Below are 16,610 nucleotides of genomic sequence, written 5' to 3'. Positions count from 1 at the left end.
TTAGCACAGCAGTCCTGGCAGGTCTTGGAGTCGTGGTGCCTCTCCAAGCTCTACAGACAAACCAAGTGTAGGCTTGTCACAGATATCTGCCTGTACCAGGCACCACATGGTTTGAAACCAGTAGGATATTTTTGGTATATCTTGTTACAGTAGGAGAGAAATCTCTTGAAAAAAGTTAGACAAAAAGCTGTAAAAACATCCAGTCAAAACGTGACTAAAGCAAGCTTCACAGATCAACTCTTTTGGCACGGAAAGGAAAGAACTGATGTCAGTGCACCGGGTGGCACCAACATAGACACCGGCGCAGATGTGGAATTCAATGACACTACCTACCAGCGTGCAGGGGCACTGCTCAAAAACTTCCACAACCAGTCTGAAGCCTGAGGAATGTTCTAAGGTAAGGAATCTGCAGCTAGAAATCTCTGATTGTCTGAATCAAAAAGGTCTGTTTACAGCAAAGTAAAGCAGAGTGCTAGGTGGACTGCTGGCAAAATCCAGGTAATATACGTGATACGATGTTTTTTTCTGTCCACAGAGCCTGGACTGACAAATGTTTTAGGAATGACCAATCAGTTTCTTGTTGAAATCTGATGTTGGACGAGAGACGTTGAGAACGATGCAGTTCTTGTGGATATTCATTCTCCTTGTCCTCATATATACCTCTCGGGGAGTCTTCTGAGGAGCAGGCAGAGTGTTGGAATCGTGGTACCAACTTCTTAGCACTCTTCATTCTCCTGCCCCTGAGCTGGATGACTTCTCCATCTTTCAATATCCTTTGACATTTTTGGCTAGGAAGACAAACACCACAACGATTTTGAGGTGGTGAGGCAGACTTTCTGCCATAGAACGGCACTTTACAAATAAATGCATACGGACAGAAAACAGATGAAAATCCGTAGAAAAACAGGTTCTCGCAATTTATGTTGGCTTTAGAAGTAGAGTAAAACAAAAAAAAAAAGTTATGTGAAAACCATGTGAAAAGCAGATTTCTATAAAACCTACAGATGTTCCGGGATCTTTCGCTCATGAGCCAGAAAAAAAAAATTTGAATGAGGGGCAAATGCTATAGTGCATTATGGGGAGTTGAAGCTGCTGGAGCCTTAAGGTGACAGCCATTTATTTTCCCTGCTTTCCAATGTAAGCCTATCAGGCTGGACTTTTCCCTTGATACCCAGGTTTACCTGCATAACATCTCAAATGTAGTTCAAAACGATCCCTCCAGCATACATCAGTTTAGACAACTATAAATGAAGATCCTACGATAAAGGACGACATTTTATTTCATTTGGCTTCCATGCAGTTGGATGGCACGTCATACCATCCGCAAGTCCTGTCTTTTCAGCCAACAGCATATTTCGAGTTGCCCTTAACACTCATTACAGGTGCAAAAATCCAAGTCAGGATCACCCGAAGGCGTCATAAATGCCATGGAACAACTTGGCAGCTCTGTTACATTTTTTCATGTAATAAAATAAAAGCCTTCCTTCCACACCAGAAAGGGACAGACTACACAGAAACAGACTGCAGGCCACTGCAGTCAGATGAGGAAAATTGATGGGTGCGCGTGCATTCAGAGTGGTTTAAAAAGACATCTCTGCAATGTACGAGCACCAATGAAATACCCAGCCATGTTTGTGCATGTGGGAGGACGGCAATGCAACACACATTTCTTTTCTCCGGAGTCACGGCAAGTGGGTTGGGATGTTACAAGAACAAACGTCCCATCACTATATATGAATAAGAGCACAAAACAACTCTGAAAGTAACCAAGGGAGGTTAAAGTAAACTATTTCAAAGAAAATGACCAACAGCGGTATTTACTTCTATTTAACCTTACAAAGGCCCCATTTAGATAGCTAAAACGTGGCAACTTAACATGGTTTATTTGGCTCCTCTGTAGCCACAACATCTTCATATGCCCTTGATTTACTGGACACACTATTTGCACAAGATCCACACACTATAGAACTGCTTTGACATTCCTTGAACAAATTACACAGCATTAGAACAGACACTTACATGGACGTCACCCAGTCAGAAGTCGAACCTCCTACCATGGAATAGATGGTGCGATCTTGATTCAGTGGATCATTTACCTGTATAAACAAACAGCATGTCATTACTACAAAACCCTGTAAGCAGAGGATAATAATTATGCCAGTGTGATGTTAAGGACGTTCTACAGTCACAGTACCAATGTATATAGTTTGGTTTTCCAGTGTGCTGTTGAATGAAACTAGTTACTTACCTGTAACTCTGACTCTCCAGCTATCATTGATTCACAAGCTTGCATTATTCTCAGTGAGACTGGGAACGATCTGTAACAATGTTGATTCAGCAGTTTACGTTTACATCCTATCAAAATTATGAACGATCGAAACTCCAGCCAGCAAAAAAGTGCACTAGCCAAAAAGATTATAAAATGAGGCTTGCCCTACCTGGGTAATGCTCTGGAATCTGTGTAAAGACACTAGTACCTTGTGAATGTATGTACAGACCTTCCAGTGGCCGCTGTACAAATACATGCAAACAAATCTTTTTGTAATAAAGGCACAGTAGCTGCCCTACCTTTGCAAAATTAGCTGTGGGCCTACTGGGTAAAGTCACAATAGCACTGATGTACCACAGTAAAATACGGGAAACATTTCAATCAGAAACAGACAGTTTAGAAGCAGCTAAACCAGTTTGTATAGTAATATACATAACAAATAGATTGCCGGATACCTTTAGCTTTATCAAGGTAAACATTAGAACCCTTTTTTCAAAGTTAAGGGCGTGCAAAACCCTTTCAGCTGAAATGAAAAGATTCTGAAAGATGAGAAGGGAGACTGTTTGAATTACAAGAATATAAAGCACAACTTGGGGGAGTGGGGGGGGGGGGGGGGGGGGGGGGGGAGGAGGAACCCGCTAGAGTGCATTCTCAAAACCACTTTGCCTCTATGAAATACAGGGAAAAGGTCCTCACAACATAAGCCCTAGATATCACTAATCCCTTCCAGGACATTGACAACCAGAATTTGGAAGGAATATGCTATTTACCAGTATGCATCTGTTCTTGGCATGTAGAGCTGCAGATATACACACTTTTGCATAGATCGCCATCTGGTGTTGGGCCCGGATGTTTGCAGTTTGTTTTTCCTCTTGGAAAGTCTTTGGGAGTCACGAGGTCGGTGACTCCTCCCTTGGTCCGTATTGCGCATGGGCTTCGGCTCCATCCTCAGATTGTTTTTCGCCAACAGGAAAAGATGGAGCGTAGTAATAATAGTGAAGAAACCCATGTGTGTTGTATCTAAATAAGATAGACTGGAACAGATACAGGTAGCCGGGGAGGCGGGTGGGCGTGTGTAGATCTGCAGCTCTACATGCCAAGAACAGATGCATACTGGTAAGTAGCATATTCCGGTCGAGGCATATGAGCTGCAGATTACACACTTTTGCATAGACTATATAGCAGTTCCCAACCCTAGCAGCGACCACCGATATCTGTTGCGGTACTTTGAAAAAGTGTTTAGTACAGCCTGGCCCACACTAGCTTGTTGCTTGGTTTGCACATCTACACAGTAATGTTTAGTGAAAGTGTGCGGTGTTGAACATGTAGCTGCTTTGCAGATATCATCTAATGGGATGTTCCCTATTAAAGCCATAGAAGCCCCTATCTTTCATGTAGAGTGGGCTTTAGGGGGGGGGGGGGGGGGGGGGGGGGGACAGATAGCGTGTGTTTTGCCTTGTGGTAGCAAATCTGTAGGCATTTTACAATCCACCTAGCTATCCTGGATTTAGAGGTGGGGTTGCCTTTATGTGGTGGAGAGAAAGAGAAACAATTGTTTTGTCTTTCTGAAAGGTTGTGTTCTCTGGATATAGTAAAGTAAGGCCCTTTTAACATCATGTGTGTAGAGCCCTTTCTGCAACAGTTTGAGGTTGCAAGAAAAAAAAAACAGTAATTCTACCGATTGGTTTAGATGAAAGGGGGAAATGACTTTGGGTAGGAATTTTGGGTTGGTATGGAGGACAACCTTGTTCGGGTGCATTTGGAGAAAAGGTTCTTGTATAGTAAGTGCTTGTATCTCACTGACCCTTCTAAGGGAAGTGATGGCTACAAGGAAAGCTGTTTTCCATGTGAGAAATTGCAGTTCACATTTATGCAAAGGTTCGAAAGGCGGTACCATTAGTCTTGTGAGAACTATGTTTAAGTTCCACACAGGTGAGGGTGGTCCTCTGGGGGGAATTATTCGTTTGAGGCCCTCCATGAAGGCTTTAATGGCAGGCACTCTGAAAAGTGATAGGTGCTGTCTGTTTTGTAAGTAGGCGGCAATTGCTGCGAGGTGTAGCCGGATTGATGTATATGCTAGGTTACACCTTTGTAGATGGAGTAAGTAGCATATGATGTGCTGTATAGATACGTCTAGAGGGTTGATTGTGTTATGGCAATAAACAACAAGTCTTTTCCACTTTGCCGCGTAGCAGGCTCTAGTAGTAGACGCCTAGGTTCTCTGATGACGTTCATGCAGTCAGGAGGAAGGTTTAAGGTATCCGAATTCTAGTATCTCAGGAGCCAGATCGCAAGATTGAGCTGAGCTGGGTCCGGGTGTCTGATCTCTCCATGGTTCTGGGTTAGGAGGCATGGGGAGAGGTGTAACTTTGTGTGGCACTACTGAGTTCCAGCAGCGTGGTGTACCACGGTTGTCTGGCCCATGTTGGAGCTACTAGAATCAGTGTGAGGGAGTGCTGTTGTAGCTTTCGCCCCACTAATGGAATTAGTGGGAGAGGTGGAAAGGCGTACGCAAATTTGCCTGACCAGTTCATCCATTTTGCATTGCCTTTGGACAATGGGTGTGGGTATCTGGCGGCGAAGCTTGGGCATTTTTTGTTTTCGTGGGTGGCGAAGAGGTCTATGTGTGGATGCCCCCACATCTGAAAGAACGGGTGAAGAACCTGCGGGTGAAGTTCCCACTCGTGGATCTGCTGCGTTTGTCTGCTGAGCAGATTTGCCATGGTGTATTGGACTCATGGGACATGTTGGGCTAGGAGAAAGATTGTGTGGAATTGCCCATCTCCATATGCTCTGTGCTAGTTGAGAGAGCTGTGGAGAGTGTGTGCCGCCTTGTTTTTGAATGTAGTACATGGCCGTCATGTTGTTTGTGCGAATAAGGACTGCTTTGCCTAAAATGTGAGTGTGAAAGGATTTTAGGGCTAGAAAGAGAGCGATGGGTACGACCGTCTACCAACATCAGATCTGTCAGTTGCCCCTGGGCCTGGTTCCATTGGCACGCTAAGCACTCTTGGAGTGGACGCATCTGGAGTCTTGCATGAGGCACTATGAAAACGCAAGAGGCCATCATCCCCATCAGTTGCATAAACACTCTTGCTGGGAGGGAGTGTTGAAGTATGAATTTTTGACGCAAAGCCTGAATGCTTGCAATCCTGACCGGATTGGGGTAGGCTATGGCTTTTGAAGTGTCTATGGTGGCACCGAGGTATTGCTTTATGTGGGATGGTGTTAGCTGGGACTTTTGGTGGTTCACCGTGAAGCCTAGTTGGTTAAGTAGTTGGATTGTAGTGGCTGTGTGGTGTACACATTGGTTGTAGGACGCGGCTGTTATCAGCCAGTTGTCCAAATATGGGAAGACGTGAATGTGCTGTCTTCTGAGATGAGCCACCACTACCGCTAGGCACTTGGTGAAGGCACTTGGTGAATACCCTTGGTGCTGTTGTGACCCCGAATGGGAGCACCTTGAACTGGTAGTGTTGCCCGTCCACTACACATTTGAGGTACTTTGTGGGCATGGTGTACCGGAATGTGAAAGTATGCGTCTTTCAAGTCCAGTGTGGTGAGAAAGTCGTTTTGGGAGAGGAGCGGAGGTACCTGCTGAAGTGTTACCATGTGAAAATGGTCTGATTGTATGTATGTGTTTAGAGGCCGGAGATCTAAGATAGGTCGTAGAGTCTCGTCTCTTTTTGGTATCAGAAAATATAGGGAGTAGACCCTAAATTTTGCTGATTGGCGGGGACCTGTTCTATCGCCTCTTTTTGTAGGAGGGAGATTACCTCCTGTTTTAGTAACGTGGAATATGGGGGGGGGGGGGGGGGGTAGATGTCAATTCTAGGCAGTACCCTGAACGAATAATTTGGGTCACCCATCTGTCTGATGTGATGGACTCCCAGACGTGAAGGAAATTTTGTAGTCTGCCCCCGACCGGAGTGGGATGGTCTGGAGGGAGCAGGGGAAAGTCATTGGGTAGGCGGTGTGGCAGAGCAGGCGGTATTTGTTTTGCCTCTGCCTTTATTGTTATTGCCTCTATAGCTGCCTCTTAGATAACCCCTTGTGAAGGTGGATTGAGCAGGGGATTTGTAGGACGTGGACACGCTGAGGAATAGCCTCTGCCCGTGCCCCGAAAGGAAGAGCGGCGAAAGGAGCGCCTAGGAGGGTGTGACTGTAGGGCTCCCATAGATTTCGCCGTATCTGTGTCTTTCTTCATCCTCGAGTGCCTCATCTACCTTTGGACCGAATAGATGTTCTTGATCAAATGGATGATTTAATATGGAGGCTTGTACCTCAGGTTTAAAGCCTGAAACGCTCAGCCAAGCATGGGGACGGAGGAGGACACTAGTGTTAATGGCCCTGGAGGCTGTGTCTGCTGCGTCTAAGGCACAGCATATAGAAGGGTTAGTTATGGTCTTAGCCTCTTGAATTAATTCATTGGCCCCATTTCTGTATTTTTCTGGGAGATGGTGCATAATGGTTTCTAGTTCATCATAATGCGCTCTGTCGTATCTGGCCAATAGCGCTTGAGTGTTGGCGATAGGCCATATATTGGCTGCCTGTGACGCAGTGCGTTTTCCTGATGCGTCCAGGAGCTTTGACTTTGTCAGGCGGTGGTGCTTCGCCTGACGCCTGGGAATTTGACCTCTTCCGTGCAGTGGATACTACTAGGGAATCCAGTGGCGCTGGCTCTTTGATGTAGGCAGGATCTGTGGGGGCAGCTTTACACTCTCTATGCGTGGGTTTAGGACCCTAGCCCTGACTGGGTCTTCAAAAACCTCTGGCGCATGTTTTTACCCCTTTGAGCATAGGTAGTATAGAAGTAGACCTATGTGCAGTATCAAAGGTGTCTAGGAGGAAATCTTCCTCTACTGGGTCAGTGTGTAGCTCTACCCCGTGATAACGTGCCGCCCTCTGAAGTAGGTGGTAAAAACCTAATGAGTCTTCTGGTGGAGATGGCCTGGATGGATAAAGGTCATCTTGTGGGACATCTGGAATGTCTGGATTATTATAATCGTCCCATGGGTCTGGTGATCCTGTAGGGGTGGGGTCTTGTGGCACATCTACTGGATCGTAGTATGGGTCCCCCTGATCATCATGGTCTGGAGACTGGGTCGGAGAGCGATGAGGCAGGGGTGGAGAAGGCGGAGGGAGTGGAGGAGGTGGGGAAGGCACTCTGAAAGGGGAGGTAGCACAGTCTTTCCTCGGTGGAGGCGGAGCTGGTTTGTCCAAATGTCTCTTTTTAGAAGAAAGTGCCAAATGTCCAGTTTTTGGATCCTTGGTAAGTGTCTTTTGCAAAGGATCTGGTGTAAACAGTTCTTGAGACAATGGCTGTTCGGTCGGCGCCAAAGGTTTCGGGGCCGATGGCTTTTTAGGCTTGTCCGTGCCGTGCTTTTTTGGAACCTCCGATTTTTTGGTCGGTGCAGAGGCAGGCTTCGGCGCAGGAGTGTCGGTGCAGAGGGCCTTATGATGTTTGGTCGGTACCGAGAGGCTGGGTTTCGACACCAAGGGCTTTGGTGTGGAGCTCGGTGTCGAAGTAGAGGCCGATCTCTTCTTCGGTGCCAAAGTGTGTTCATCGGCACCGCTGGCAGGCTGGCTCCAGCCCGAGCCGCCAGAAGGCTTATTAGGCTTCTTCACCGGGCCCGAAGGTGGGGCGTTCGAAGCAGTGTCTTTGGTCTTGCCTAGGCCCGGAGGCGAAGGCGTGATCGAAGCCTTTTTGGGTGTCGGCACGAGTGTGGGAGGGGGTATTTTACTCACAACCCTCTGCGCCGGGGTGATGTCCTCCACATCCAAGTCGTCGGCTTCAGAAGCACGGACGAGGTCCTCTCCGGTGTGCTGCTGTCCTGGAGCTTCGACGTAGTCCCCGAAGATGTCGACTGGAACGGAGGTCGAGGAGTGTGCCATGTTTCGTCTGGCCCTTCGATCGCGAATAGTCTTTTTGGATCTAAAAGACTAGCAGGCGGGACAGTCTCGAGCCTCGTGTTCAGGGGAGAGGCAGAGGTTGCACACCTCATAAAGATCGGTGTGGAGGAATTTGGACCCACATCGAGGGCACTTCTTGAATGGAGTTCTTTCCATCAGCCGGGACCGGAGCTTGGATAGGCGTGAAGGCCGCCGTTGATGACTGGAATCGAAGGTGTGTCGAAGAAAAGGTGATTGGGGAGATCAGGATCTGAATACCACGAAGAGCGAGGATTCCGCTTCGATCGTCGAACTGGAAATGTTCGGAACCGGAGCGCGAAGTATTACATCCGAGCCCGATGGCGGAAAAAAACAATCTGAGGATGGAGCCGAAGCCCATGCGCAATACGGACCAAGGGAGGAGTCACCGACCTCGTGACTCCCAAAGACTTTCCAAGAGGAAAAACAAACTGCAAACATCCGGGCCCAACACCAGATGGCGATCTATGCAAAAGTGTGTAATCTGCAGCTCATGTGCCTCGAACAAAGGTTTCCGAAAGGGTTTTCTTGTAAGCGGCCAACATTGCAATGAGTAATCTTAGAAGAAAACTATACCCTGGTTTTGCTAAATCACAAATTGTTTTTAGCATTTGTTAGAAATGTATTTTGTAGACACCAAGTACAACTGTTTCATTTGGTGAATAAGACGTTTTAGTGGAAAGACCTCTTTGGCCTTAAGATGTTCATACAACCTTTTTGCAGTGTTAAATGCCGATATTTCAACAGTTGAGGAGACAAGCTGCCAAGCTCAGCAATGGAACACTGGTGTGCACGATCTGGCCCCTGAACTTGAATAGGCGATCTTGGCTGCAAGTCAGTCTTTAGTGTGCACATTCAAACTGGTGTAGAATGTCCAAGAACTACCACTGCAGTTACTACTCTGCAGCAGTGAGAACCATTCTTATTCTGTCCTTCATTGTCCTTCTCTGCTAGAAGGGTAGCAATCTTTGTGGATTGGTGCAAGTATTGCCAGTGAATCTTCTAGGTAGGGGAAGATGTGTGTGCCTCCACTACTGAGGTGGGTAGCTACTACGGCAAAACATTTAGCGAATACCCTTGACACTGTAGTGTCCCTGAAGGGTAGTCCCTTAAACTGGCAGTGTGGTCCATTTACCACGAAGTGAAGGTGGTGCCAATGAGCTGGATGTATGGGTATGTGAAAGTGTGCATCCTTCAGATCGAGAGTGGTCAAAAAAAAAAATTACTTTATTCGGCTGATTATAGCCATAAAAGTACAAATAACAAAACAGGACAGATCAGTCTACAAACCTAACACATAGATGTAAAGTCAGTTAAGATCCCCCGTTTTGTAATCCATAAAGACATAAAAAGTAAAAAGAATCGTAGGATAATTAATGATCTTTGTAGAGTCCTACTCAACACAAAATTCATTATCTGCCGCTCCCATAAGTAACAATAGAATAAAATACACGCCATCGAGTAATATGACAATTCATGCAAAAATGAGCACACCTCAGGAATCCATAACAGGGAAAAAGACAACATAAATGAGAATATAGCCCACCATCACATAATTAGGCCTGGGAGTAAATAAATAAAATTAGCCCAACTTACACTTGTTCGTATTTACATTTAAAAACAAGAAATTCATATCAAATAAAACTAACATACCAAAATAAAGATTTTTACATATTATTCAAAACAGTGTCCACAGAACAGCTCATAAGTGACCTATTCCTATAACTAATTGCTCCCGTTAGGAAACTTGCTACCCCAAAGCAGACCATAGGTGACGCTAGCATTTATAAGTACACCAGCGCCGGCCTAACTTGTTCAAAATTACAACCTTTAAGCAAAAGGGGGATACATTTTCTGCGCAATGAATTGTAATATGCACAGAAAAATATTGCAGAGATTTAATGTTCCTTTTTTAAAATAACCTTTAGGGAAAGCAAGAAGCCAGGGAACCATATTAAACCTAAATCTCATCAAAACGAAGAGATACTGTTTATTTATGTAAAGTAAATAAGGTTGCATCTGTTGACCCAGGCTCAGTGTGGCAAATCTTCTCACCATAGGTTTTTTGAAATTTGTTCTCCTCCCTTACTACTCTTCGTCTATCTAAAAACTGCTGCTTGAAGTCTCTAATGGCCAGTCTGCCCAATGCTGTAGGGCTCAAGAATAAATTGGGGCAGTCCAGGGTTTCCCTCTGATCCTTAATACATCTTATACACTGAATGTCTAACACCTTTTCCAAGGTGAGACAGTCTTGGATGATCAATAGGTTTAGGTTTGGAGTTGGTTGTGCCCAAATTCTCAACCAACGCAGTAAAGGGGCAACCACAATCTGATCAGAAATAAAACCCGCCCCTAATTCCTAGTGTATGTTAAAAATTGGCGTGGATGCAGGGACCGAGAGCAGTTTACGCATAAAAATGTTTGACCCCTTGGATTTTTCTGACATCTGTATAAACCCAGATGTCGCTCCCATAAGTCGCCATAGGAAGACATTTGGCATTGTAAATCTTCATAAGTGCAGGGAGTGGGTTTGATCCTATTCTTTTTGCAAAGTCTAAAGTGGCCCCCGATGCTCTAGCGAATACATTTTTAATGTGCACGCTGCGTGCACCATGAGCGATGGTCATCAAAAAGAACCCCTAAATAGGGAAAGGCGGGGACTTTTACCAACTCAACTCCCCTGCAATAAATTTAACCTTCGCTGCCCTCCTTTAACATATGGACATGGCATGCGACTTTTTAAAATTGGTGATTAAGTCCAATGACTCCATAAAATCTATAAAACAATATGAATGTCAGCAGCCCTACATGCCAAGAACAGATGCATACTGGTAAGTAGCATATTCAGTTCGAGGCATGTGGGCTGCTGAATTCATATCTGTGCATAGAATACATAGCAGTACCTCCCATTAGCGGCGGCTACCAGTGCCAGCTGCAGCGGTCTGAAAAAGAGTTTTGAGAACAGCCTGTCCTACAGCTGCCTGCTGTTTTGAGTGTACATCTACACAATAGTGTTTGGTAAATGTATGTATAGTGGACCATGTGGCTGCTCTACATATATCATGTAAAGGAATGTTTCCCAGGAAAGCCATGGAGGCCCCTAACTTACGTGTTGAGTGGGCTCGTGGGGGAATCGTTAATGTGCGTTTAGCCTTTGGATAGCAAATTTGAATACATTTAACGATCCATCTGGCTATACCTGCTTTGGAGATGGCGTTGCCTTTGTGTTGTGGGGAAAAGGCAACGAAAAGTTGTTTTGTCTTTCTAAAGCTTTTAGTTCTGTCTATATAGTACATGAGGGCTCTTTTGACGTCTAGTGTATGGAGCATTCTTTCAGCGACATTTTGTGGATTCTGAAAGAAAACAGGCAGTTCAATTGTTTGATTCATGTGGAACTGCGATATTACTTTAGGCATGAATTTGGGGTTGGTACGTAGTACGACCCTGTTTGCGTGAACCTATATGAATGGCTCTTGAATGGTTAGTGCCAGGAGTTCACTAACTCTTCTCAACGAAGTGATTGCCACTAGGAAAGCTACTTTCCAGGTGAGGAATTGAATCTCACATGAGTGGAGAGGTTCGAAGGGTGAACCCATCAGTCGGGTGAGGACCAAGTTGAGGTTCCACACTGGTGCTGGTGGGTGTCTTGGGGGAATTACTCGTTTCAGTCCCTCCAAGAAGGCTTTGATGGCAGGCACTCTGAATAAAGAGAGGTGCTGCCTGTTTTGGAGATAGGCTGCTATTGCGGTTAAATGGATACGTATTGAGGTGTATGCCAGGTTGCATCGGTATAGGTGTAAGAGGTAACAGATTATGTTTTGAATGGATGCGTCTAGCGGGTTAATGTCATTGTTATTGCAATAAATGACAAACCTCTTCCATTTGGCTGCATAGCAAGCTCTGGTAGTGGGTCTCCTAGCTTCCTTAATGATCTCCATACAGTCGGGTGGCAGGTTTAGGTAGCCAAACTCTAGGACTTCAGGAGCCAGATCGCCAGGTTCAGCTGTTGCGGATCTGGGTGCTGAATTTCTCAATGGTTTTGCGTCAAATGCGCGGGTTTGATCCGCAGCCTTTGATGCGGCACCACGGAAAGTTCCAGAAAGGTGGTGTACCATGGCTGGCGTGCCCATGTTGGAGCAACCAGGATGTGTGTCAGTGAGTGTTGTCGCAGTTTGCGTGCCACCAGCGGTATCAACGGCGCTGGGGGAAAAGCGTACGAAAATCTGCCGGACCAGTTCATCCATATCGCATTGCCCTGCGACTGTGGATGTGGGAACCTGGCAGCAAAGCTTTGGCATTTTGCGTTTTTGCTTGTGGCGAATAGGTCTATCTCTGGATGACCCCACTGTTGGAAGTACGGTTGGAGTACTGACGGGTGTAGCTCCCACTCGTGCATCTGGTGGCTGTGTCTGCTGAGCAGATCCGCCATCTGGTTGTCCTTGCCGGGGAGGTGCTCCGCCATGAGGAATATGTTCCTCTGAATGGCCCACTTCCACATGCTCTGAGCCAGACGAGACAACTGTGGAGAGTGCGTTCCTCCCTGCTTCTGTATGTAGTACATGGCAGTCATGTTGTCCGTCCGGATAAACACGACTTTGTTGCACAAGTGTACCTTGAAGGCTTTCATTGCCAGGAAGATTGCCATCAGTTCTAGAAGGTTGATGTGCATCTTTTGTTGTATTGTCCATAGTCCCTGCACTGTGTAATGGAGTACATGAGCTCCCCATCCCTGGAGAGACGCGTCCGCTGTAAGTATGATTTGTGGAACAGGCTCTTGGAACGGTCGGCCTTAGCAAAGGTTTTTGTGGATTCCACCAATGCAGAGAGTTGTATGCCCGACCGCTCACCAACACTAGGTCTTTTAATTGCCCGTGAGCCTGATTCCATTGACGTGCTAAGCACTCCTGAAGCGGGCGCATATGTAGTCTTGCGTGCGGGACTATGAAAATGCAGGAGGCCATCATGCCTATCAACTGCATGAACACTCGCGCAGGAAGGGAGTGTTGGGGTTTGAACTTGGAAATCAGCATTTGCATGCCGTTGATCCTCACCAAATTTGGCTGAGCTGTGGCTGCCAGAGTATCTATGGTCGCACCTAGGTACTGATGTACGTGTGCGGGTTGGAGATGTGATTTTGGGTAATTTAGTGAGAATCCCAGACTGTGAAGAAGGTGAATGGTGCGGGACATGTGGCTGGCACATTGCTGGGCTGACTTTGCCTGAACAAGCCAGTCGTCCAGGTAAGGGTAGACGTGAATGTGTTGCCTCCGTAGATGTGCAGCCACAGTAGCTAGGCACTTTGTGAAAACTCTGGGTGCTGTTGTCACGCCGAAGGGAAGGACTTTGAATTGGTAGTGCTGCCCCTGAATAGTGAACCTGAGATATTTTCTGTGTGACGGGTGTATGGGTATGTGGAAATACGCATCTTTGAGGTCTAGCGTGGCTAGGAAGTCTCCCTGTCTGAGCAGCGGGAGAACCTGCTGTAGGGTGAGCATGTGGAAATGTTCTGAGAATGTAGTGGTTGAGGGGTCTCAGGTCTAGTATAGGTCTGAGTGACCCGTCCTTTTTTGGTATTAAGAAGTACAGAGAGTACACCCCTGTCCCCTGCTGGTGGACGGGCACGACCTCTATTGCGCCTTTTTGCAGCATACTTAGCACTTCCTGCTATAATAATGCTAAGTGCTCTGAGGACATAGGACGGTGCTTTGGCGGTATTGTGGGTGGAGTGGAGGTTAATCCGAGGCAGTAACCGTGTTGGATAACATCTTTGACCCACCTGTCCGTGGTGATGGTATTCCACGTGGACAGGAACCGCTGGAGTCTTCCCCCGACAGGTGTTATGTGGTCGGGGGGAAGGGAGAGGGCGTCACTGTTTGTTTTTGGGGGAGGACCTGGTATTGCCGTAACCGCGTCCTCTGCCCTTTGTACTGAAGCCACGATATCCACCTCGGGTGTTTATCGTAGGTACTTTGTGTGCCTCCTTTATTGTAGGTTTGCTGTGACCCCTGTCCTCTACCCGCTCCTCTATTTCCAGGGCGACGAAAGGAGCCACTACGAAATGCCTGCGTTTGCAGAGCCCCCATTGACTTTGCAGTGTCTGTCTTTTTTTAATCTTTTCTAGGGTGGTGTCAACCTCTGGTCCGAATATGTAGTCGGGATTGACTGGCTGATTGAGATTGTTATTTTGAACCTCAGGTTTGAATCCGGAGATTCGTAACTAGGCGTGTCGTCGTAGCAGGACGCTGGTGTTTAGTGCTCTCGCAGCTGTGTCGGCGGCATCCAATGCACACTTAATGGATGCGTTTGTGAGAAGTTGTCCCTCCCTGATGAGGAGCTCCGCTGCCTCTTTGTACTCGTCTGGTAGATGTTGGAGTAGGGACTCTAACGTGTCATAGTGTGAGCAATCGTAGCGAGCTAGGAGCGCCTGTGTATTGGCAATGCGCAATATGTTTGCCGCCTGGGCTGCAATCCTTTTGCCGGAGGTCTCTAGCACCTTGGACTCTTTGTCCGGGGGAGGAGCATCACCAGTTGTCTGCGAGTGTGCCCGTTTGCGAGCATTAGCAACCACGATGGAGTCCAGAGGTAACTGGCCTCTAATGTACGTAGGGTCCCCAGGTGCCGGCTTGTATTTTTTCTCGATCCTGGGGTTTATTACCCGTGCCCTGGTGGTTTCTTTGAAAATGTCCTTTGCTGGCTTGAGGACACCTTTCAACATGGGCAGAGTCCTTACAGTCCTCTCTGAGGATGCGAAAGTGTCCACCAAGAAATCGTCCTTGATTGTGTCCGAGTGGAGTTGCACTCCATGATTGGCTGCGGCACGTTCAATGAGGGCGTTTAATGCAGCAGTGTCCTCTGTGGGAGACGTTTTTGCGCCATAAAGCTGCGTGTCCTGTGTATCCATAGCGGCACCTGGGTCTACAGGGTCATCCCAAGCTTGATCAGGGTCCTGCTGGCCTTCAGGGTCCATATCCCTGGGGTAGGTGGTGTCGTCACCCATGTAGTCCTCTATTGCGTCCGTGTCGGAGTGCGTCGGAGAGAAGGACTGTGGATCTGGGTGAGAGGTGTGGAGGCGTTCATAAAGAACCGGTTCCGATTCCGCCGGCAGTTTTTGCTTTAGCGGGATCCTGTAAGAGTCCAAAGCCTGCTCGGAAGTGATCTTCCGCTTTCGGAGCATGAGCCTGCCGGTGTCGGCGTCGATGAAGTGAGACGGTGATGTCCCGGTAGGAGATTGTGCAGTAGATGGGGACCTTGTCTGGGTGACACGAGTTCGGATCTCGAATAGTTTTGGCGCCGTGGATGGCGGCAAACCAAAGGTGATGTTGGATGGTGCCTTTTGAGCCTTTTTCGGCTCGGAGCCAGACGTGGGCTGGAGGGCTGCCTTTTCTCTGATACGTTGCAAGGACGCTGCAACTTGTCGCACCGAGAACTCCGACGGTTGTTTGGCGCCGAGTTGTTCTGTAGAGGTAGGAGTGGACTGCTTTGGAGCCACAGGGTCATCGAGTCGAGGAGAGGTAGTAGCTGTCGACGGCGTCGATGATTGGACCGTAGTCGCTGCTTTCGAGGTGGATTGCGATGCAGCGGCCATTTTAACCTTGGTGGTCGGTGCCGATTGTTTCGGTGCCGGGGGCCGAGGCGCTTTGGCGGTACCGATGGCTTTTCTCTTTGGGTCGGCGCCGACATCGGCTGCAGCGAGTTCGGCACCGAAGTCCCTTTTGGTGCGGTCGGAGCCGACGGTTTTGGTCGTCGAAGGTGTGGTGGTCCTCGAGCCGACCAGTGGTAGTTTCACTTTCGGTTTCTGTTGAACCGGTGCGACGATTGGTTTCGGTTTCGTGGAAGGGAAACCAGTCTTTTTGGGTAATAATGGCTCTCGCTGGATGTCCGAGGCCGGGCCAGAGGGCGGGGCCGAAGAACTGCAGGATTGATCTTGGGTAAGGCCTGAAGGCGATCCCTCGACCGGAGCCGTAGACTGACGCACTGTGATATCCTCCGTTTGGAGGGGTAGGCCCTGCTCGTCACCAGAGCTACCTTCTTCGGCCCCTAAGGCCTCATCGTAGTCTCCTACCTCATCGACGGCTTCTTCCCTGTGAAAAAGCTCTTCATCTAAGTCTTCCGATCTGGAACCGTGTTCGGAAGCGGGGCTGGAGGGTATGTTTTCCACGCTTTCAACATCTTCGTCCTCGGTGCTGAAGATGTTGGTCGGGGCCGGTGCCGCTTGCTGCGCTTCAAGTCTCGCGGCTCGTCGATTCCGGAGAGTCTTCTTGGATCTGAATCGGGCACAGGCCATACATTTCGATTCGTCGTGATCCGGTGAGAGGCATTTGTTGCACACTGGGTGGACGTCGATATGTGGATATTTCGCGTGGCAAACAGGACACCGCTTGAATGGGGTCCTCGATTCCATCGTCGATGT

The 16,610-nt window shown here is 47.7% G+C and overlaps 1 protein-coding gene across 1 annotated transcript in view; it reads right to left on the bottom strand.

Moving 5' to 3' along the window:
- Positions 1–16,610, bottom strand: part of TFRC (transferrin receptor) — a 454,042-nt gene that overhangs the window by 149,116 nt on the left and 288,316 nt on the right. The window contains exon 15 of the mRNA XM_085635983.1: positions 2,020–2,096. Coding sequence (XP_085492109.1) covers positions 2,020–2,096 — 77 coding nt within the window. The remainder of the gene's footprint in view (positions 1–2,019; positions 2,097–16,610) is intronic.

This window comes from Triturus cristatus, chromosome 11, assembly GCF_964204655.1.
Source record: "Triturus cristatus chromosome 11, aTriCri1.1, whole genome shotgun sequence".
Taxonomy (NCBI): domain Eukaryota; kingdom Metazoa; phylum Chordata; class Amphibia; order Caudata; family Salamandridae; genus Triturus; species Triturus cristatus.
This window is presented reverse-complemented; position numbering and strand designations above follow the sequence as displayed.